We start from the raw sequence: 22,455 nt of genomic DNA on the forward strand, positions 1-22,455 counted from the left end.
TGACTGCAGCTCGCAAACAGGCTTCCGGGGCGCTGAGTGGAGGCTGCCGACACCAGATGTCACACCCGGAGCGATGTCTGCCGGCGGCCAGGGACAAATGAACAAAGGCTCCCAGGAGACGGCAGCCAGCCTGACACGCAGCGCATGGGAGGCTTTTGTCTGGGTGACCCTGAGCGTAGCAGGATCTGGGCGTCCAGTGTGTCTCACTGCTCCCAGGGCCGCCCCCTGGGACAGGCAAGTGCCTGCGCTGCCGCACCGTCAGGTGGAGGCCCTGACTTTAGGGAGGGGAAAACTGAGGCCCAGCAGGATTCAGAGGAGCTGGGATTAGCTCCTGAGTGCTGTGGCTCAGCATCCTTCCCCTGCACGTCCTCCACCCCCAGCTCCGTGCGACCTGGCCATTCAAAGATTTACCCGGCCCTGGCGGTGAGACCCACAGTGTTGGGACCCTCCGCAGCCCCCAGGCAGGTCCCCAGGAATGAATGGCAGAGAGACAACAGATGTCCACTGCCTGCAGTGGACAGAGAGAGAAAAGACAGTGAGGGAGGAAGCTGGGGAAGATGCTGTAGGCAGATCTTGCTCAAGGCAAAGATGCAGGAGTTTCAGGAGACCCCGGGCCGGGGCCCTCTGTTACAGCAGGAGTTCTCTGGCCATGGGCCGCCAGCCCTAGGACCAAGGGCAGGGCCTGGGAATCAGCAACTCACCACTGTCTACCTACCTTGCCCTTGTCCCCCTGTGACCACAGTACAAGCAGACACAGAAGGATCAGGGTTGTTGGGGTGGTCTGCCCTTCAGCCTGACCCAGGGTTAGTTAGGGTAGTGAGCCTGGCCGACCAGCCTGAGTCTTCGCTCCTCTGTACTGTGTGCAGATTCCCCTAGGGGGCCTGTCCCAGGCCAGGTGGGCTGCTTCTGTCTGCAGTGCCGGGCTCACCCATCCAGACCACTGTGGTCTGGCCTCCAAAATCTGCAGGGGTGGCCCTCACTGCTGCCATATTATGTGCATGTTACCCTGGCCCTCACTGCAGTCCTACTAGGGGACTGGCACCTTGTCCTCCAAAATGGGTGAGCCCCTGCCAGGATAAGTTGGGGGTGAGGGAGCTCACAAAATAAACCACCAAAGCTGGCCTGCAGACACAGAGTGCTGGACTCTGTGTGACTTTGGGTGAGTCCCTTCACCTCCCTGAGCCCTCATCTCCCACCTGTATCACGTGGCTAGCACGACATGGCCCGCCTGCCTAAAGGACCAGTGCTCAGCGTGGTAACACCAGGAGCACGGGGATGCAGTTCCGTGCTGGCTTTTTCTTTTCTTTCATAGCATCAGGAAAAGGCTTGTTCTTTCCTTGGTTTTCGAGCTCAGCTCAGCCCAGAGGCAGTGGGCATTCATTTTTTGCAGCAGGTGGGAAAGCACTGGCGTGGCTTCTGCCTGGCTGGTCCCTGTGATCCAGTGGAGGAGTCAGACCCCCTGGGCAGGGGATGCCAAGCTGCACTGGGAGGTGAGTGTACTCGCGCAAGGCCTCTTCTAGGCGGACGGGGCGGGACCAGCCTCGCCAGCAGAGAGGAGCTAGCTGGTCGCCCAGCACATCTCCCTGGCAGAGGCACCGTCGTGTAATTAAAGACGGTAATTAAAGCTCTGCGTCTAGTGGCAAACCCAGGCTCTCTCCAGACACGAGAGAGCCTTCCTCATCCAAAGTGGGAAAACATACGAGGCTCTCTGGGGGCTGGGGTGTGCCTGGACACTTCTGACCTTCAGCCGAAGGCGGCTTGTCCGGGCCATTTCCTTCATGTGCTTTGACCTGGAAGCTTATCCAGGCAGGCTGGGTTGGACCCTCCTGGAGCTGCATCCTCTGCACATTTGCCTCGCGGCAGGGTGAGGCCAGGTGCTGGGGCCACTGGGGCCACAGGCAGCCCCCCAGAGTGGGAAAGAGGCCATCTGGCGCGGAGGCCAGGGGCTCGCTCTCTCCCAGCAGCCCCCGCCCAGGACACTGACTCATGCACTCAGCTGAGCAGTTGCCCTGCACTTATCCGTGGAGGCCTCTGCAGGCAGGAGGTCAAGAGAGATGAAGAGGAGGGAGGAGAGGAGACCACGTGCTTCCTGTTTCTGGGTCCCCAGCCCCCAGCTCAGGAAGGCAGGAGTGGTGGTGAGTGACTGCTGCACCCTGATCCCACCCGGCAGGACCTGGCCTGGGATGCAGGCTTGGGTTCATCAAAGGAAGAGGCAGGGGATAGGACCAGCGTAAACAGCAGAGAGAGACCCTGGCTCCTGCCCTGCACCGCTGCTCGCTGACCCTGCAGTCTCTGGTTTTCAGTTTCTCTGTGTTAAACAGGAGACAAACAAGCGCCGCCTCCAGGGTTATTCTGAGGATGAGATGAGATAATGTCTAAGAGAGTGCTTTGCAGTCCGTGAGAGGAGAAATAAATGCAAACGTGGATAGCAATAACCCCACGCATGGAACTGAAGTCCAGGTCCTGGGGGAAATGAGAGCTAGCCCAACTACCCTGACAATATTCATGAGGAATCTCCAACCCCACACAGGCTTCCCAAGCAAAGAGGTTTTCCTCATGGCCTCTTATGCCTGACAGAGGGGACGACCGTCACCCTCTGCAGACAGGAGGACCCAGACCGGCTCCTGCAAGGGAAGGGGGGACATGCCACACTCCCCCAGGACTGGGCAGAGGTGACAACTCTCAGGGCCTTGCCTACTGCAAAGACCGAGGCACCCATGCTGGAGAGAAGTCACCTGTGGGTCACAGGTGATATGGCTGCAGGAGGCTGTGCGTGGCGTATGTGGAGGCACCGTGGTGACCCTGGGCTGGGGCAGCCCTGCCCCAGCCATCAGTTTCTCTGCCTGGAAAACAAGAGGTTGATCAGACAAGCTGTGCAGTCAAGCCTGGCACTAAAATGCTCGCTTTACGAGGGAACATTTCCATGGACGGGACAGGCCTGAAGACACACGTGCAGGCTTTTCCACCAGCATCAGGGACAGCCCAGGTCAAAGTCAGCCAAAAACAAGACCGCGGACTCGACTGCGGCACCAGGACTCGGCGTCAAGTTCCCGGGATGAAACTGTGAGGCCTGTGGGTCTTAAAGGGGGTCCACGCTGGCCCGACCCCGAGAGACCCCACACTTCTGTGACTGCAGGGGACCCAAGTCCAGAGCATGGGGCCGGGGTCCAACAGGTGGCTGGGAGCTTTTTGCTGCCACCGAGAACTGGGGATTTATGACACCTCCTGGTCTAGATGAAAATCAGTTCCAAGTCCAGGGTCAGCAGGCTGAGTACATTAATAACAAGCCAATCCATCCTCCTAGTTCCTGGATGTAAATTATGAAAACAACGCAAGCATCACTGAGTCTCCTCGGAGGCTCGGTGCAAGGACACAGCTCGCAGTGCGTGGCAGCCTGCCGCACGGCCAGGGCTGGGCAGGCCAGTGGCCTAACCAAGCCCGTCCTGGCTGGGTGCTTTGCACCATTCTGAAGCCCCTGCAGCAAAACACAGGGACCCCCTGGGGTTCTGTTTCGGGACCAGACCCTCAGCCATCTTTTCCAACTCTACTCTGAAAGCCTGGGCTGGGGCTGTGCCTTTCACTGAGCACCAGGGGAAGCGGGCTGCTCTGACCAATGTCCGCCCCTAACCAGGCCCGTGGAGCCCACACACTCTGCAACCCAGTTATAGGAGAGCAGGACTGTATGCCCACACGGGACATCCCTGAACCCCACCAAGTGCACGGCAGGCCCCACCTCCCAACCCTAAACGGCCCAGCGCCCAGAACAGCAGGGGCTTCACAGACACACCAGAGTCCCCTCTCAAGCTTCACCCCAAAGAGTGGGGATAGGACTTGGGGCACAGTTGCTCCTCTACCCTGACTCTGACACTGTTCCCAAGTGTCCCACGCACCCCAGTGCCCATCTCCAACCATGAATCCAGATTCCCTTCCTCAGCAAAGACCCTCTGGGCAGAAGCAGCTCGACCCAAGCCAGTGGGAAGCAGCACGGTCAAGGAGGCGGGTGCTGTCACCTGCCAGCCGTTCTCAGGCCTGCAGGCTAGGGGGTCACGGCTGGGGTCGTGGCTGGGGTGGCCCCTGCTGGCCCCGTGGCCCACCCAGCTGGACCCTGTCTCCCACATGCACAGGCCCAGCCCCACTCCAGGAACCACTTTCCTGCCTGGCCTTGGGGACACAGCTCTCAGGCTGCCCGGGGGCTCTCTGATGGCCCCGCACAGTTGGTCAAGTCTCTGCTGCTGTGTTCTCCCAGGTAAAACAGAAACCTGGAGAGGGCAGCAGCGAGGGCAGGAGGGCACAGGGGCCTGGGATCAGCACCTCCTGAGCAGACTCTCGGGTCTGTTCTGACTCCAGGACCGTGGGCGTCTGCAGAAAGAGGCGGGTCAGGGAGGAAGCAAGCTGAAGCCTGGCTGACCCCCCAGGACAGGACAGAGGGCACGGGCCGCAGGGCTCAGGTGGAGGCCAGAGGCGGTCCAGATCTGGCATGGTGAGGGATGCTCCCATGAGGATGACAAGGGCTCAGGCTCCAGGGCCCGAGGGAGACCAACAAGGAGAGTGCAGAGACGTGAAAGCAGCCCCAGTGTGGGGGTGGGACGTCAGGCAGGGCGACAAGAGTGACATGCCAGGGCCCACACAGAGACCAGAGGCCTAGCAGAGAGAAGGGGTGCCCTCCCCACCTTCCCCAGAGCCACAGGCCAGCAGGTGGGGGACGGCATCAGGGAGGGGGACTCAAGATCCGAGGGCGAGGGTGGGAGAGTCTTCAAAGCCAGCAGGTTAAGAGGGGGTGTTCTTCCCAGGCCCATCCCTCAAACCCTGGGTGCTGACAGTCTTGAGGGCAGAGTCCCGGCCTGCCCCGTGATCCTGACCGCCAGGGCCTCCCGCTCCAGCAGATAAGTGACCAGGGCACGTGGCGAGTGCTGTGTCAGCAGGCACCAAGGCAGGGGACAGGGCGGTGAGGAGGACAGCAGCACCAGGGAAGCCTGCCCCAGGAGCCCAGCCCGCCTCCTGTGCGTTTTCGGAGGCCCGGTTATATGACCAGCCCGTGTCCTACAGGAAAGGCCAAAGGAGAGTCGGCCCTCTCATTTATCTACATTCATACCACCAGCTTCTAAAACTGCCCAAAGGGCAGTGTGAGGGACCTGTGCAGACCCAAGGCACCTGCTGAGTTCTGCCTGCGACAGAGACTTTGCATCCAAAGCCTGGCCCCCAACCTCTGTCCACAGCTTTGAGGTCCTGGCCCCAACACACTCCCTCTGCCTTTTCCTAACCCCCCTACCTCGCCCTGAGCACGGGACCCCAGCCCAGCCTCAGCTGGGACCACCCAGTCGGAACCTTAGCCCAGTTTCTGCAAGAAACACTTCTGACTGAAAAAAGGGACACAGACTGGAGCCTTCTCAGCACCCCTCCCAAGTGTCCCCACCAGGCAGTGACCCACAGGGAGAGGGGCCCGCAGTGGGCAGAGTGCCTATCCACCACCATGCTCAGCTCTCTCACCTGCAAAATGGAAACAATCGCACCTGCTTTTGCCTCAGGGAGACTGCTGGCCTCATCCATAAAAGGCACCCTTTAAATACAGGGCTCTGTCATCTCTGTACACTTCCCCAAGGCCAGCCTGAGCCTCAGAGGAGGGTACTAATTAATTAGCCAAATAACAGGGTGTGGGGTGAATCACTGCATCTCCTTCAGACTGCTGAGGGGTGGGACCAGTGGCCCCCTTAGCCTGCCCTGCAAAGCAGCCACTCTCCCCTGACCAGCAGCTCCCAGGCCCCTGGGCACGAAGGGCACTCCCCATCCCGCCCCACCCCTGACCTGGTTCTAACTCACGAATGTACCCAAATCTCCCCCCGCAGCCCTGCAGAGGCGCCCACCTGTGAGTTCAGTGACTCCTCCAGGAGCCTTCCTTCCACATCTCAGCCAGGTAACTGACACTCCTGGCTCCCCGTTGCAGCGCCACCCAGCCGCTCCCTCTCCTCGGGCACTGCACCCCAGGTGCCCACAGTCCCCCCGCAGCCCCTGCCTCAGCTCCCGCCTCAGCCCTCTGGCCTAGATGACGGTCACGGCCACAGAACCAGTCTCCCTGCCTCTTGCTCCTCACGGCACTAATCCGCCCCACACACCCAGGCGGACGCATTGTCCTCAACAACTTCCTGACCGCGTCCCATCCCTGCACTGCGTGACTCCTGACTGCCTCCACACCCTGCCCAACACACAGGGCCAGGAGCTGTGCCAGGGTCCACCGGGGCCCCAGGCCTATTTCGGGACAGAGTTTCCATCGGCTTCTGCACCTTCAGATCTTCTGCTGTCCCTGGGATCCCGATGTGCAGGGCAGGGCAGGGGCAGGGGTGCAGGTGGGCGCCTCTATCCCACATCCCATCCCTTTTTGTCCACCTTGTGTTCTGCTCTACAGCCCCCTTCTCTCCCAGCTGCCAAGAAGGAGGAAGGGCTCAGGGTGCAATCTGTGGGGGTCTCGGCCCTTAACTGACAGTGGTCTGCAGGACCCAATCACCACCCGGGGCCCTCAACACCCATCGGCCAGGCGCCAGCAGCACAGAGAAAATCCTGAAACTTTTAGGGTGTGGACTCCCCCACTGAGGCCAAGAACAGAGAGGAACAAGTGCTCATCCCCAAAGGCAGCACTGAAACCAGCCGACCTCCTGAAGGTGGCCAGGGCCCAGCAGCCAGGTCTCCACTCTGCCCTTGACTTTGAGAAAGCCCCTGACTTGCAGGCTTTGGTCTCCTGGGTTCCCCAGCGTCTGGGAAGAGATCTGATGGGAATCGGGGGTGGCAACCCTGCCCCTTGGTGAGTAAGCTCCAGGAGAACAGGGGCTGCGTTCACTGATGAAGCCCAGAGCCAGCCTAGTGCTGCACACAGCAGGTGCTCACCAACATCCACCAGGAGCAAAGGCACCGCCCTCCCCCCCCCCCCCCCCCCGACCCAGGCCCTGCTCCTTCAAGCAAGCGGGTCTCAGCAGACGCACGTCGTTTATGGTGAGTATTTGCTTACCACCTGTTTCCATGTCTTACATTTCTTCCCCATACAGCCTTGCACACCTATAACTCATTTACTGGGCCAGGGGATACGGGAAGATGGGTTGAGACCGGCCCTTCCTCCAGTGAGCTCTCAGCCCAGGGAGTTAGGGGCAAGAAGTACGACCCCTCCCATTCCCACGTGGTCCAGAGGCTGCAGAGACAAAACCAGTCAGAAGGCATCACAGGTTTCCCAGCTCCCAGCCTGGGCCCAAAGCCAGCTCCGTCCCCCTGCCCCATGCATTTAAGAAGCGGCTGAACTCGGACCTTCCAGATCTGGTGCTTCTGGGGGCTGGCTAGATCTTGGGGCTCCTGCCCTCTGTAGTCCTGTCCTGGGTCCTCGGAGTGAATTAATGCACTCATTCACTCAACCGATACTCACTGTGCACCTCCTGTGTGCCAGGTACTGCGCCAGGAACAAAACAGACACCTCTGCCCCGTGACACCCACATTTCAGAGGTGAGACCAACTATCCGCAGGATGAAATGTGAGTGAGACAGAGCAAATAATGCTAAGTGCTAAGTGCTAAGGATCAAGATCAAGCCGAGAAGGCAACAGGGAAGGCCTCGCTGGAAAGGTCACAGAGTCCACGATGTCAAGTTCGGCTTTGCTGGCCCAGCCCACCCTGGTCTTCAGGCACCCAGAATGGTGCCACCCCAGACCAGGTTTCCCACTTCACTACTGTGTTCCTTTGTCCTGTGCGACACAACTGCAGGCACTGAGTGCTGCCCCGGGTCCCAGTGTACCTCCCCCATGTGGTGGTGGGGGCACCCGCAGGGTAGGGACCCTCGTTGGCCCAGGGCTGGTGCGCTACCAATGATGGCTTCCCGGGCCTGTTCCAGGGTCTGCTGCGACCTCCCTGAAATGTGCTCAGCACTGAGTGTCCAAGGGGAGAGATGAGCGATTAGGGAGCTGCTCCCAAAGCACAGCCAACACGCCCCGCCCTGCAGCTCAGCAGGTGAGCACTGCTGGGCTGGGTGTGTGAGGAAGAAAGTCATGGGTGACTAACGTGAGATCTATTTACACTTGATCATCTCCTTCCTGCCCAGTGGGTAAGTCGTTCTGGTAAATGACAGACCAGTCGGGGCACTCCGCACGGTCCAGGACCGAACCTCCCACCTGCCTGGAGCCCCGGCTTTGCAGCTTGCTGCTGCGTGACCTTGGCTGGCACACACCCTGCTCTGGGAGGAAAGGACGGTTCCATCCTGTCACCCACCAGCTGGGGAAGCGCTATGCCCGCCAGGACAGGCTGAAGCCTGTGGCCACCTGGGAGAAGGCCGGCCACGTGGGGGCCTGCTGAGGGTGAGTGGCAGCAGGGCCACAGGGAAGTCACCAGGCCGGGAGCGGGGACATTTCAGGGCGCAGAGCTGCACACAGGGACGTGCTGGGAGCAGAGTCCAGGGCACTGCTGGGCTGCACTGGGAAAGGACTGAACGGAGGGGCCCAATACAGGAAGCCCGTGGCTTCCCCAGCTACCAGGAGAGCAGTGCTACAGAGACAGCAAACACGATAGGAGGCTGAAATTTCAGGGGCAGGGGCACACCCAGCCCCCAACCCTGGGCCAAGCCTCGAAGACTCCCTCCTCTGAGAAGCCCCTGTTGATCTGAGGGGCCTAACTTAGTCCACAACTGGAGGACAGGAGGGCTTGGCTGTCCTGACAGTGGAGGGGGCAGCGTGCGTGCCCCTGGGAGGGGGTCGGGGCCAGCTCTTCCTCATAACCCAGCAAGACGTGGGGGGGGGGGGCAAAGGGTCTCTCCTGCCAAGAGCAGCTGGAGAAGGCCACTGTGACCACAGCAGCAGGACCTCAAAGTCACCCCAGATCTGCTACTTCCTTGGGTCCTTGGGACAGCCCGGGAAGAAGGCAGAATCCGATGCTATGGCTGAGGGAGCGCAAGCCCAGGGAGGGGCCACGACCTTCCCTGGGGTCCCACAGCAGGCCAGGGACACAGCCAAAGCCAGTACCCCCCACAGGTCCTGTCTCCTTTCTCCCGACGCTGAGGCCAAAGCTGGAATAGTCTTTAACAGCACACATCATGGCTCTCAGAAAGCCTGCTGCCCCCAGAGAGACCACGCCAGAGGACAAGAAGACATGAAAGGTCATTCTGTCTTCTCTGGAAAATCGGGGCCTGGCCCCGACTGCAAAGGGCAGAAGGCGAGCCACAGGCGAGGGAGACAGCCACGTCCAGGCAGCAGCGCTCTGTGCGAGGTGACGGTCTTTTCATTTCCTCTTATTATGCCATAAAGCTGATTTAATAATAAAAACATGCTAAGGACTTTTTAATGTGTAATTGCTCACATATTAAAAATTACGTGAAAACACTTTCAGTGGGTGCTTGAGTGAGTCATCCAGTGGGATGACACTTGGAACGGGTTTATCAGGGATGCTGGGGAGGGGGCGGGGGCAGCCACCCCGAGAAGGGGGTGCTGGGAGCTGGAAATTTTCCAGTTCTGTCAGCAGACCCTCTGGGAGCACAGGACGGACGAGGGGGCTGCCCGGTCCCAGTGTTGGGACTTGGCATTCTCTTCTGTGAAATGGGTGTGGTGAAGGTTTCATATGTGTGAAACGCCAGGCTGCTGTGATTGGATGAGCTGATCCACGGGCAGTCCCTGCTGTGTCCCTGCCAAGGTGCCCGGCACCCAGGGAAGCCCACCACACAAGCTAGTGACCGTCACCTTCCTGGGGCAGCAGGCCCGTGGTGGGGTGGATCTTGCTGCAGAACCACCCTATGCCTTTCAGCTAACTCGGGCTCCATGATCCCAGCCAGTCTCTACGTGCTCCCGCCCAAGGCCTCATCTCCTGACACTCCTGTCCACGCCCTTGCTCGGGCTCCTCCTCTGCCCAGACTGCCAGGCCCAGCTCTCCCAGCGTCCCCACGTGGATGGCCCAAAGTGGAGGCTGTCATTCCCTCCTCCGAGCTCCTGGGGAGGCACCTGCCCATCTCAGCGCACCACTCCTGACCGCTGCAGGTCCAGGCCTGTCTCCCTGCCTCAGGGATGTTCCTGGAGTGAGATGTGGTGGTGGTTATCTGCCCCGGTTACTTGGTCCAGCCTCCGACATGGTCTGGCCTGGAGTCCTTATGATGATCCAGTGCATCCCAGAGGACCCCGTGGAGAATGGACAGAAAACTTGGCCTGGTTAGAGTCCGGTGCCCTTCCTACTGTGTCACCAGGTCCCTATGCATCTGGGCACCTTCCTCCTGGGACCCAGACTCAGGGAAGGAGTGGGTGCTGTGGCACAAGGGCTTAAGCCTCTGATTGGGACGCCCGTATCTCATATCAGAGTGCCTGGTTCCAGTCCCAGCTACTTTGCTTCTGATCTCACTTCCTGCTGATACATCCTGGGGAGGCAGCAGATGATGGCTCAAGTGCTCCCCACTACCGCTGCGTGGAGCCAAGGGACATAGAGCCTTGTCAGTTACACAGAACCCAGGTCAGCAGTGCCGGGGTCCAGATGACACACCTTACACTCTGCTTAAGATAGGGCCTCGGGCACTGGCTTCCAGAGAGGTGCAGAAGATGCCGTTTGGGAGGCCTGCGTCCCACATCCTGTGACTGCATCCCAGTCCCAGCCCTGCTTTTGATTCCAGTTTCCTGATAATGCACACCCTGGGAGGCAGCAGATGGTGGGTCAGGTACCATGGTCCTTGTCACCCATGTGGGAGAGCTAGATGAAGTTTCTGGCTTCTAACTTTGGCCTGGCCCAGGCCCTGGCTATGGCGGGCACTTGAGGAATAAACCAGCAGACAGAAAAATATCTTTCCAATAAAAATTGGAAATTAAATAAACATCAAACACCGAACAAATAGGGCCTCGAAAGTCAACCCAACAACTGTGTCCCCGGGCTGCCTTGGGCTGCTTACTTAACCTTGCTGTGCCCCAGTCTGTCCTTGGCAAATTGGGACTCCTACACTCCACAGGGTGCAGGCTGGTGAGGACCCAATGAGAACTGACACCAGGAGCTATGCAGGAACTCGGCAGCTGCCTCTATTGGTGCCGTTCCATCCGGCAGTGACACCAGACACACAGGGTTCACCACCAAGGTCAAATGGCTGCTGAGTAGCCAGAAGCAGCTAGAAGTGCTACTGATGGCCCAGTTAAGACCTCTGCTCTGCAGGGGTAACTGCGGCCCGCGGGCCATGGAGGGGGCAAGTGGCCACTTCAGATCTGCTCAACCCCAGCCTGAGTCTCTCTGCATGGATTCCTGTCCCAGACACGGTCTGCATTATGCAAAGGCCACCCTGTACCTAAGTCACACACGCGCACACATAGGCCACCCCACCCCACCCCAATGCAGCATCACCCCACAGGGGTCACTTTAAAAAGGTCAACTCTCACTTGTGTGCTCCATGGTATCACCAGAACCACACTCTCTCTTCCTAGAACACTGCGCTTCCCTCCCTGGAACACTGCTGGGCTGATGGCTCACCCTGGCCTGTGTCCACCCCGCCATCCGTCATAGTGGTGACAGCACACACAAAGAATTCCAGTCTCAGAGAGCTACAATGGGGTCCTTATAACCAGAAAATACCCTGTTTAATCACCTATGCCCTGAAAAGCAAAAAATGTGGGTGTGCTTGGCACAGCCTCCAGGCCAGGAGAAACGTGCTAAGCAGCAACTTGGAGGCTGCTCTGTGCAGACAGAACAAGGTCTTCATGGGCGTCCTGGGGAAATCCCACTGCCTGCCTTGCACCTGCCCATGAGGTATGCCCCCACCAAATGCCCAAGTCCCCCAGGATGATGCCACCCAGCCAAGGAGCTCCTCCTCCAGGTCCTCAAGGTGCCAGGCAGGGGCAGACCCTCCTGCCCTGTCCTTGTGTCTGGGAGACCTCAGCACCACCCAAGTCTACCCTGGGCAGCACAGGCCACTGCTGGCTTTCTGCCCCCAACTCAGGGAGTGTCTTTGGCAAGTCTCTCACCTGCCCTAGCCTCAGTTTTCCCATCTGTAAAATGATGCTGTTGGGTCTAGATGATCTCCAAGATCCCTCAGTGTCCTGACATGCTGACGGTGCCACAGCGTCCCAAAGTCCCAGGCAAGGCCTGCAGGAAGCAAGACTGGCCAGGCTGGAGCCCCCGCCTGGATCACTCAGTGGAGGGGGCCAGGTTACTGCAGGTCCAGAGCATCCATCAGGGGACCTGAGTCACTGGAGGACAGCAGATGGCCCTCCCTGGGAACCCCAGGCTCTGCCCCAACGCACACTCTGCAGAGTCTGCCTCACCAGCAGGAATTAGGGAGTTGAGATAAAGCTAGCCCTCGGCAAGGGTGGCCTAAGGCCCTGTGGTCACCTGTTTCCTGTCTCAGTGTCCACAGGGAGCACGGGGCTGAGAGTCCTAGAAGCAGAGGCTGGATTCACACTCAGATCCCTCACCAGTCGTCCCCCAGAGTCCGCACAGCCCTGTGAGCTAATGCTCAGCACAGGCCCAGGGCACACCGAGCAAGCATTCCGGGCCACTTCCTTTCCCTGCCTTCTCCTAATTCAAGAGAAATCAAGAGAAAGTGTTCACAGACATAGCATCAAACACTAGGAGGACCACAGAAACAGGCACCTGCATCGTGAGTCCCCAGACACACAGGGCCCTGACTCAAGGGCCTCCAGGCCCCGGGGAGCTCCCAGCCTGGTCCTGGCCACCTGCCTGGAGATGGTCAGAGGGGTCACCCAACGCAGCCAACAGCCCCCTTCCCCATCGTGTGGGGGCTCCTCCTCCTCCACTTGTCTTCCCACCCCTGCTGTGTGTGTTTGTGAGGGAGGGGCAACAACTGTCCCTCCTCCAGGCTGGAACAGGCCCACAGGGTGCTGCGTCCTCAGCCACACTCCTCTGGACCCCACACACGACTGCTGTGACAAGGCTTGGTCATCGAGGCCTGACCAGGACACCTGCCACGAGGGGGTCTCCGTCTCCCCTGAAAACCCACCAGGGACACCAGGCTTCTCAACACGGCTTCCAGCTCCCCAGATGAGGATTTCTGGGTATGCAGACAAGGATAATTCCATCTCTGCCAAAGATCTAGCCGGCCCCTTGGATCAGGCAACGAAAGCAGGTGGCCTAGCCCGGTCCACCTTTCATCGTGGCTGTTAGGAAGCTCCAAGTAAAGTTTCTTTCTCAAATGCTCCCTCTTTCTGCAGTCAGAAGTTGCTGGTAGCACTTGCTCCCTGCTCTCTCCATTGGCTTCTCAGTGGCTGCCTTTGGGTGACTGCACGGCAGGTGCTCTTGTATCTGGCCTTTCACTGTGCCCTGCAGTATTTTCTTGATGCAGGTGAAGCACAGCAGGTCAACGTGTGGGAAGATTTAAGACAGCACTGCCCAGGCTGGCCCCGCGGCTCAATAGGCTAATCCTCCACCTGCGGCGCAGGCAACACCAGGTTCTAGTCCCGGTCGGGGCTCCGGACTCTGTCCCGGTTGCCCCTCTTCCAGGCCAGCTCTCTGCTGTGGCCAGGAAGTGCAGTGGAGGATGGCCCAAGTGCTTGGGCCCTGCACCCCATGGGAGACCAGGATAAGGACCTGGCTCCTGCCTTCGGATCAGCGCGGTGCGCCAGCCACAGCACACCGGCCGCGGCGGCCATTGGAGGGTGAACCAACGGCAAAGGAAGACCTTTCTCTCTGTCTCTTTCTCTCACTGTCCACTCTGCCTGTCAAAAAAAAAAAAAAAAAAATATTGCACTGCCCAGCCATCACCATGAAAGCACGAGGCTTCCCTGCCTGTGAGGGCCCAGGAAGGTCCTCCCACTCTCTTCTCTGTAGGTCTCTGAACCCGAGGCTTGGCTTACCTGTCATGATCCTCTGGGCCTCGTAGGGCTCCATGTAGCCGGCACTCTCCCCCTTTCCTGCTTTGTTTTTGAGATCGTTCTTGGCATCGAAAGGATCCGAGTAGTCATCAGCTATGGTCACCTGCAGGAAGAAGACGGGGCAGCGTGAGTCCACCTTTGGCTGTTTTTGCTTCACTTTGGTTCGCAGCAAGCATCCGCTGGGCTAGGTGGGGCAGAGGGAGCTGGTGCTCTCGTCCTGCGGGAGCCCCAATCTCGCATGGGGTGACAAGTCAGACAATACACCCTGGCACTGCTCCAGAATGGGGGGGGGGGGGTCCTTGGAACCCGAGCACGCCGTCTGGCTGGCCCTGGGCAGTCAGGTGAGATCAGAGAGGCACCTGGTTGGCAGTAAGTACACGCATGCAGCACGGAGGCAGGAGCCTGCAGGGTATTTTCGGGGAAGGAGCACTGCTCAGTTCTGTGCAATAGAAAAAGTTGGAACGGAGATCAGAGTCCAGAAACACTGGCGCTCCCGCTCCTGGTGCGGGCTGAGGCTACGTGCTCGGCGAGAGATAATTACAGCGGCGCTTCATTGTCCCCAGATCTGGAGCGCAACCACGCCTTGGGTCATCACACAGCAATGTGATGAGATCAACACGCAGAAAGACGACCGTAGCCCCAGAAACCCAACAGAAGCACAAGAGCAGCTCAGCGATGGGCAGGCAGACAGACAGCAGCCCAGGGTGGAAGGGCAGGACCCAACTGGGGGCCCTCCAGGGCCTCTTCAGAGATAGGAATGCCAGGCCCCGGGATGGGCCTGCGCCAGAGAAAAGCTCCAAGGGACACAGAGTTACCGGGAGGACAGGGGGAGGGCGGGAGAGGGCTGCCTGGAGAACTCCAGGGCTGGGCAGAGACCCGGGATGTGGCCAAAGGAGGGGGGAACCACACAGGCCGGTGGGAGGGGACAGGATGGTCTGCATCCCAGCCTCAGCAGCAGTCCCTGTGCCTGCCCTCCAGGGTCACGCGTGCAGACGGGGCTAAGGAAAAGCCGTCAGTCTCCGGGCTGTGGCCACCCAGCTGCCTCTCTAAAGAGGGGTAGGTCAGCATTTCTCTCCACCCCGGGGGTCCCAGGAATTGTTATTTAAATGGAGGGTTTAATTAGAAACCGCAGGAGCCTCCTCTTTCTCCCAGCTCCTGGAATGTGAAGCATTTGAGGGGCTGTAAACCCAGGGGAGGGGGAAAAACCCCCTTTGTCTGCCTAGTAAAGGGTGGCTGGTGGCAGCAGCCTGGCAGGGTGCATGCGGATGATGGCACGGGCAGCTGCTCGGGACGCTATGCTCACAGGCAGCAGCTCTGTCCCTGGCGCGTGGCTGGGGCAGGCCAGGGATGACAGGACAGAGTACACGGCGGTCAATGCTCTCAACACAAGAGCAGGCTTTGGAGTGGAAAACCCTTGCCTGGAGCCAAGGACATCGGAGCAGCTGCACCCCGGCTGCCTCCCAGCAGGAGGCACTTCCAGATGCAGACAGTGTGCTCAGGGCCCTGCTGGGGGCTCCCAAAGCTTCAGTGACACCCGGCTGGGAAGGGGTGAGGGTGAGCGCTGGCTTGGCCATGCCTTTCATCTGCTACTTCTGCTTTGCCATGTGCAAAACACATTAGGCAGAAAATGACACAGGGACAGACATCTGTCCGACAGAACGGCTCAGATGCCGGTCAGGTGCAGGGTGAGGGGTCTCAGAGTTCAAGGGACCCGAGGATGGAGACCAGGAAGCACCTGACGTGGCCGGCACCGACTCTCCGCCCTTGTCCCCCAGACAATTCTGCTGTCACTTTTCCCCACGAACAGCCTCCATGTGGTCTAAAGGAGCAAATATTTCTCCAAGAAAATCATCGTTTCGGAGGGATTCGCTGGGGAGCACAGAGAACCAGGAGGGGGACCTCAGCACGCCAGCTTTTTTGGAAGGGCTCTGCAATCTGTCAACACGGGGCCTGTGGGATGGAAGCCGTATCTTTGTTCGCCCTGGGACAGGCGCTCTGGGACGCCTGAGATTCAGCAGGCGCTATCTGTATTTTCTAATTAAAGTGAGATCTGAGCTCAGGCTGTCACAGGGCCCCCAGCTGCCTGCCCCGCTGACTTCCGTTTCAATAAGAATTTACAAATCCTAAAACTCGCAAGAGCCCCTGGTCTCTGCTGACATATGGTTCCCGTTATACCTGCCGACAGCCGAAAAACCGTTCCATTTAAGAAAAAAAAAAAGTTTAGGATTCTGTTCGTTTAAGAAGCAAATTGGAAGGTTCCTAAAATGGATATTTAATCAATTTGCTTTTGAACTTCAAAGTGAGGTTGGTGGAGGGAAGGGAATTGGAGGTTTGAGAGCCTGCAGCCCGGAAAGCAGGGTGTCTATCGCACCATCCAGCCTGGCTTAGGGAGAGACTGAACCAGGTGTTAGGAGAGCCAAGCAGGCCCTGGGCCGGAGGGCTGAGCCCCAGCCACCGTCCAAGCTGCCCAGGGCTCCCCGTCAGGCAGGACGGCCCCGGAGGAGGTCTGAGTGAAGTTTGCTGCTCCTCTGAGTTTTTAAAAAGGAAGGGAAGGAGTCCCCCGCCCCGAGGTGGGCCTGAGCCCTGCCGGCTGGCTCCAGCTTTGGTTCAGAATGCCCCAGTTAGGGAACAAGTGCCCTGAATCTAACAGAACAATCCAGCCAGAAGGGAACCAGCAGGGATTTCTCAGCAGACCAGGCTACCTGGGCACAAGGCAAGTTTTCCTTTGATTTCAGTCTCAGGCTGGCCAAGATCTGACATCTGTCAGATCCCTTCCTGTGGCCTGCATGTTCGCATGGGGGCAGATACAGGAGTGACTTGGGAACCCAGGCTGCTGGTGCCATCCTGGCTGAGGATTTACAGGGACAGCTGCGGCAGGCAGGGCAGGCTGTCGAAGGCGGCTGCCGAATCACTTCTGGGATGGGCACCAAAACCCTGGCCAAAAACCCTTCCTTCCTAACAAAACCACAGACCCCAGGTCAGCCCAAAGCCCCTACAGGACTCCCACAGTCTCCTCTGGAGCCAGCCGCTGGGCCTGGAGGCCGGCCCTCACCCCGACTCCCGAGGTGGTGTTCCAGATCCCAGCTCAGCCACTGCCTCCCTGATGTGCTACAGACAAGCCTTGGCTCTCTGTGCTCCCTCTTTATGTTGTACACACGCTGTTGGGTAGAACTCGGCCCCTTCCAGCTTCTCGGGCTCTGGCGACTTTATCGCAGGAGTTTAGTTTTGTGATAGGAAGTAGTCGTCCTGTTCATCCCCAAAGAGGAAACCTTAGAGAAGTGGGTGCTGCCGCTTGGCCACACTTCCCTGCACGCTGGGGAGTGCTTTAGTTGCTTTTGTGAGACAGCTGCACCTGTGTGGGGCCCTGAACCCACACCCTGTGCTCCCTGTGGGAATGCACAGTGGCGGAGCCACTCTGAAGTGGGATTCTGGGCAGGATCTATTAAACCCCCAAACGCACAGAGTCTGACCCAGGCATCTCATGTCTCAGTATTTATTCCCCAGTGTGCACAAGGAGACGTGGCCAAGGATGCTCAGTGAAGCAACCGATGAGGAGGCATGAGTGACTGCTGTGAATAGGGGAACTGCTACGCATACGGTGTTAGTTCCATAATGTGGGATGTGATGAGGTTTAAAAAGAAAACCCATCTCTCTTCATGGCTTTGAATGGAAAGAAAGGAGGTTGAAGAATGGTAATTGTAACATGCCACCTATCCAAGAAAAAGACAACAGAAACTTGTATCTCTCTTCCTTGAAAGACAAGGTCTGGGGAGAAGGATGCTCCAAACAGACCTCTCCTCTGGAAGGAGGGGGATGGGCGTTGGGCAGAGTCAACGTTAGCACTGCCAAACAAGGAGAACCTCTACCTGCTATTTTATGCAAACCTGAACTTGCTGTACAGCGTTCCTCACTCCCCGGGCTAAGGCACCTGCATCTCCCATCACAGTACCTGAGCCTGACTCTGGCTTCCTGCTAACGCATACCTGGGAGGACCTTGGGACTCCACCTCTCAAGGGAGAGACCTGGATTGAGTTCCTGGCCCCCAGCATCCTCCTGGCCCCACTCCAGCCATTGCAGGCATTTGTGGAGTGAACCAGCAGACAGGAGCTCCCTCTGTGTCTCCCAAATTTAAAAGAGCAACAAAAAAGCATTCAGTAGACAGGCTGCTTCTCAAACCTGCCTGAAGGCAGCATGACCTGCAATGCTTGCGAAGAAAACAGATTTCTAGCCCCCAGTAATCCCCATATTAAGCATGCAAGCCAGGCGATGGTTATCAGGAAAGTTTGGGAAACAGCAAGCTGGAACCCGCCCCTCCCCCACCAGTGGACCGGCAAACCTCCAGATACGCTGGAATTCCACTTTTCCCAGCTCCTTCTCAGCCCTGTTCCTCAATGCAACACCTGTCCTACTTCCTGCCCTGGAGGTCAGCTGGTGTGAGAGATGACCCCACACACCTTGCGAAGGCAGGATGCGGAGCCTCAGGCCTGATCAGGGAGGAGAGGGCTCTGCAGGTGAGACCACCACCCTGCCCTGGAGGGGAGCCAAGGGCCATTCGGGGCAAGCTCTCTGTGCCAAAGTACAGACACGTTCAGGTCAAGTCCACCTGGCCCTGGGCAAACTCCTACAGGAAGAAGGGCTGGTGGCAGCGTCAGGAGGAGCCGAAGAAACCCACACTGTCTCCGCTGGTTTCTCCCCGGCCACCTCCTCGTGCCCTGCTGTCCACGGCAGCTAGCCACGCCAGGGCAGCCCCAGGCCTCCCCTGGGCTGGCTGGACAAGGGGGTCTCTGTGCTGCTCTCCCCTCCTTGCAAAGTGAGGGGGCTGCACCCCCACAAGGCCCCAGATTCTCCCCAAGCCCATGATTTCTTTCTGTTCTGCTCCATGGCGAACTGCACGTGCATACTCCTGAGAAGGTTCTCCACGGTCCCGGTGGGACCGTCTTCTCACTAAGGTACCATCCAGGCTGTCCGTCAGTTTTCCAGTACTGGGGTCACAGATCCTTGGGAACCTGATCTCTGACAAAGCTGAGGCTCCCACAAAGTGTTGCTTACCTTACTGAGAGGTCACAGACCCCAAGCCAACCAAGGCCCCTTTCATCAGAGCCGTTTGCACCATCGGGGAAGGCTACACACTCTGCATCTGAGCAAGGAGGCCAGTGCACAACCACAGGGTGCCGACCCCATCGTGACTCAACACGTGTTACCCACCTGGCTGGAAACATGTGTGACACACGTGCAGCGGGCCCGCAGGGTAATGAGAGCCAGGGCTCTTTGGCACTCAGGAGCAGAGGCATGGTGGCCCTCTGCCTCGCTCGGGATCAGGCAGGCTCCTTCAAGGGGAACTGACAGTAGGTGAGGGCACCAGGCGGCCACTGCAGCTAGAAGGCCCCATGCCTCTGTCCCTGTCAGAGGCTGGGCAGGCCCGGAGTAGTCCTGGTGCTCTTGCGGACCCTCCGTGATGCAGACCCTGGCAGGCCTGAGGGCCCCAGGAGACAGCCTCCGCTGCTGTGCCCAGCAAGAGGAAGTACTAAAGAAACCTGGGTCTGGAGGGTCTGTGGGCGGCTTATGATAACCAGCTGGCTGGTGGGGAAGTGGCTGTGGACAGATATTCTGCGCGGTCCTGGGACCCACAGAGCCAAGTCCGGTGGTTCAGCAAGGACACAGGACAGCCATTAAAGGACACCTCGCCTGAGAAAGGGAGCTCCTGCCAGAGGGTGTCCAAGCGGCAGCTCTAGGACAGTTCTGCCACGGGTGGAAGGTCAGCTAAGTGGACGCCCCCTGGATCGTCCCAGCACAGACTCCACTCAGGCACACAGGCCAGAGGCGCAGCATGAAGGAGTGCAAACTGAAGGGCGAGAGGCACGCACCAAGGGCACAGCCGAGCAGGGACAGTCCACGCCAGTGGGCCCTGGAATCGGCTCTGCCGTGGCCTCGTGAGCCGACCCTGGGCAGCCCACTTCAGCTCTCTCAGCTTCTGCAGATCACCCGCAAAACGACACAGGGCCCAGCGATCAGCCTGCTCGGCTTGCTGTGAGGGGTAGAGGAGGCGAATCAGGAACCACCTGTGAGATGTGGCCGGGGTTTCTACAGAAAAGGCTATGTTCTTAGCACAAGGCAAGGGCACCTGCTGAGTGTCTAGGACCTGGCCAAGTGCACAGACTCTGCCCATGACAAAGTGAAAACGGAGGCAAAGACGCGAGAAGAGACCCTCACCCAGGCCCCTGTGATGACAGAAAAATGCTGCAGTAGAGGATGACAACAGCTGTCCTAGTTCTCAGCACGGAAAGGAAACTTCCTTGCTTTGATGCTCTGGGTAAGGGGCACCTCCTGGCTGGGGCATGTGGCCAAGGGGTGGAGAACCTCTCGGGACCCTTGCGCCAGCCCCCTGGGTGTGGGAGGCAGCAAATGTGTTCCCCACTTCTGTCCCATGTCCGGGGCTCCACGGGCTCCATGGAACCCGGCTGTGACACCACACAGGGCTATGGGGACGCCACACAAGCCAATGCTCTCTGCTTGCCTCTCTGCATCCTAGGCTCTGACCATTGTGGGCCAGCTCTCCTTACAGGCATGCCAATAAATCATTTCTGACGTGTAAGGAAATTAATTTGGGGAAGATTAATTAGCTCCATTCCTGCAGTCAGCTGTAACTCCTGAAATCAGAGAGGAGGGGGGCACTTCTCCACCCCACTTGAGACAGCTTCCCTTGCTTTCTTTAAGGGCTGACTCAGTTACACAGCTCTTCCCCACCCCCCAGGGCTGTGCCAGCACTCTTAAGGTGGCCGTCCTTGTGTTGGGCTAGGATCCGCCTCCCCCTGGCCCCTGGGGCTCCACAGGAAACCTGCCCCACCTCCAGGAGGAGAGGGGGGTCACCACTGGTCTTTCCAGTCCTGCCCCTCCCACGCCACAGCTGCTTGTCGAGACACCTGCAGGCTGCAGCTTGTCAAGGAAAAATGCACTCCAAATTACAGCCTCCGCCAGCTCCCCTGGGCCCTGCTCTCCTGCCCCCCACCTCCCTCACATGCACACCCCACTCTCCTTCAGTTTAACCGGCTGGGCAGAGCCCAGGCCTGCCCCCTGCTTACCCTAGAACCTCACTACCAGGTGGAAGGGTCAGATTTTCAGCCATCTCGCAGGCAGTGGGAGACTCTGTTTTGAACTCAGCAACAGCTCAATCCTAGAATCTCCCAAGAGCTCTCAGCAGGGCCTCCAGAGAGGTCAGCCCCCCCCCCCCCCCGACTGCCACCTCCCTGGACAGAAGCTCCCTCAGGCCCGTAGTCCTGGTGGGAGGTGGGCTGCTTCCTTGCACTGTTTCTCACGCTCTTGCTTGTGCATGGTTTGTGCAAAGAACTCTGGCCTGCCACCCTACCCGTACCATGAGAGAACAGGCACCACTGTTTGAATAGTCACTGGGAATAGATCAGGGATGAACTTAGCAAGGTCAGCGCCAGAAACAGGTAACCAAAGCCACGTTTTCTAACTCAAAGGTCCACACTGCTTCTGCAATACTCATGCAACAATTTTTTCTTATAGCCATCCTTAAAATTCTTGGGGCATAACCACCCCCCGGGAGAACCACTGCCCGTCACTACAGCCAGCTCAAATAGGAGGTGGGCCCGAGGTACACCAGGTCCACATGGGGTCACATCTTGAAAGCTGCGACCCATGGTCACCCTCCTTCCCAGACAGTCCTTCCCCTTGGACTTCCTGGGGCTGGGCCACCACGGAGAAAATGCTCAGACCAGCCCCAGCCAAGCAGGGTCAGAGGAGGGTTTGCCTCTTCTTTCTCCTGCAGGGCTAAGACAGGAAAAGGGAGGGGAACAGACCAGCCAAGTGCAGGTACACGGGCAGCAGATGGCTCAAGTCGTCGCCCTCTCTGTGCCTCCACATTCTCATCTGTAAAATGGAGCTGGCATTCTGGGGTCTGGCACATAGCAGGTGCTCAAACAACGTCACCGTCATCTCAACACAGCCCTAGTCTGATGGATTCTTTAGTCTTATAGAGGATACCTAGTTCTTGAGGAGGCACTTGGCCATTGACAGAGGCAGGCCCTACAGAAGAATGGACGAAGAACCGCTGGGGGTTTCCAAGTTGACAGGTGACACCAGAACTCTTGGGGACAGGGTGACACAACCCGACTCCTGCCAATCCCAGGCACAAGAGAATCTCACTCACTCATTGACCTGCGTACTTATAGCTGGCCTGCTTCCCAAAAGGGGCACGTGACAGCTTAATTCAGGGCATTTTTCCATCCTGCATGGACACGGCCGGTCTGTCCCCCGCTCACTTCCAGGGAAAGGATCAGGAATGCCCGTGAGGCTTTCTCACGGGTCCAAAGGCTCTGGCACTAAGAACAACTCCAGTGTGCTCACAGGAAAAGTATGCAAACCCAAACAGCAGCGCCCAAAGCCAGGGCCCCTCCTGCACAACAGGGTACTTCTGACAGCAGGCACTCGTGCCCCGTGTGGGACCCAGGGGTAAGCAGGACCCCCTGAGGGGCCTCACCCACCGTTTGCTTCCGGAGCTCGGCGCTGAGAGCGGGCTCTGGACGGGTGCAGTGCGTGGGAACCAGCGGCCGAGTGCAGGAACCTGGCTCACTTCTCTCCGAGTGGGGCCATCAGGATGATTCATGCACAGCTCCCACGAGGCAAGCCGGG

The 22,455-nt window shown here is 58.7% G+C and overlaps 1 protein-coding gene across 1 annotated transcript in view; it reads right to left on the minus strand.

Moving 5' to 3' along the window:
- Positions 1-22,455, minus strand: part of SHB (SH2 domain containing adaptor protein B) — a 119,510-nt gene that overhangs the window by 57,199 nt on the left and 39,856 nt on the right. Inside the window, exon 2 of the mRNA XM_002707961.6 lies at positions 13,786-13,906. Within this exon, the coding sequence (XP_002708007.3) occupies positions 13,786-13,906 (121 nt within the window). The remainder of the gene's footprint in view (positions 1-13,785; positions 13,907-22,455) is intronic.

Source organism: Oryctolagus cuniculus, chromosome 1, assembly GCF_051225735.1.
Source record: "Oryctolagus cuniculus isolate XC-2025 breed Fujian yellow rabbit chromosome 1, ASM5122573v1, whole genome shotgun sequence".
Classification (NCBI taxonomy): Eukaryota; Metazoa; Chordata; class Mammalia; order Lagomorpha; family Leporidae; genus Oryctolagus; species Oryctolagus cuniculus.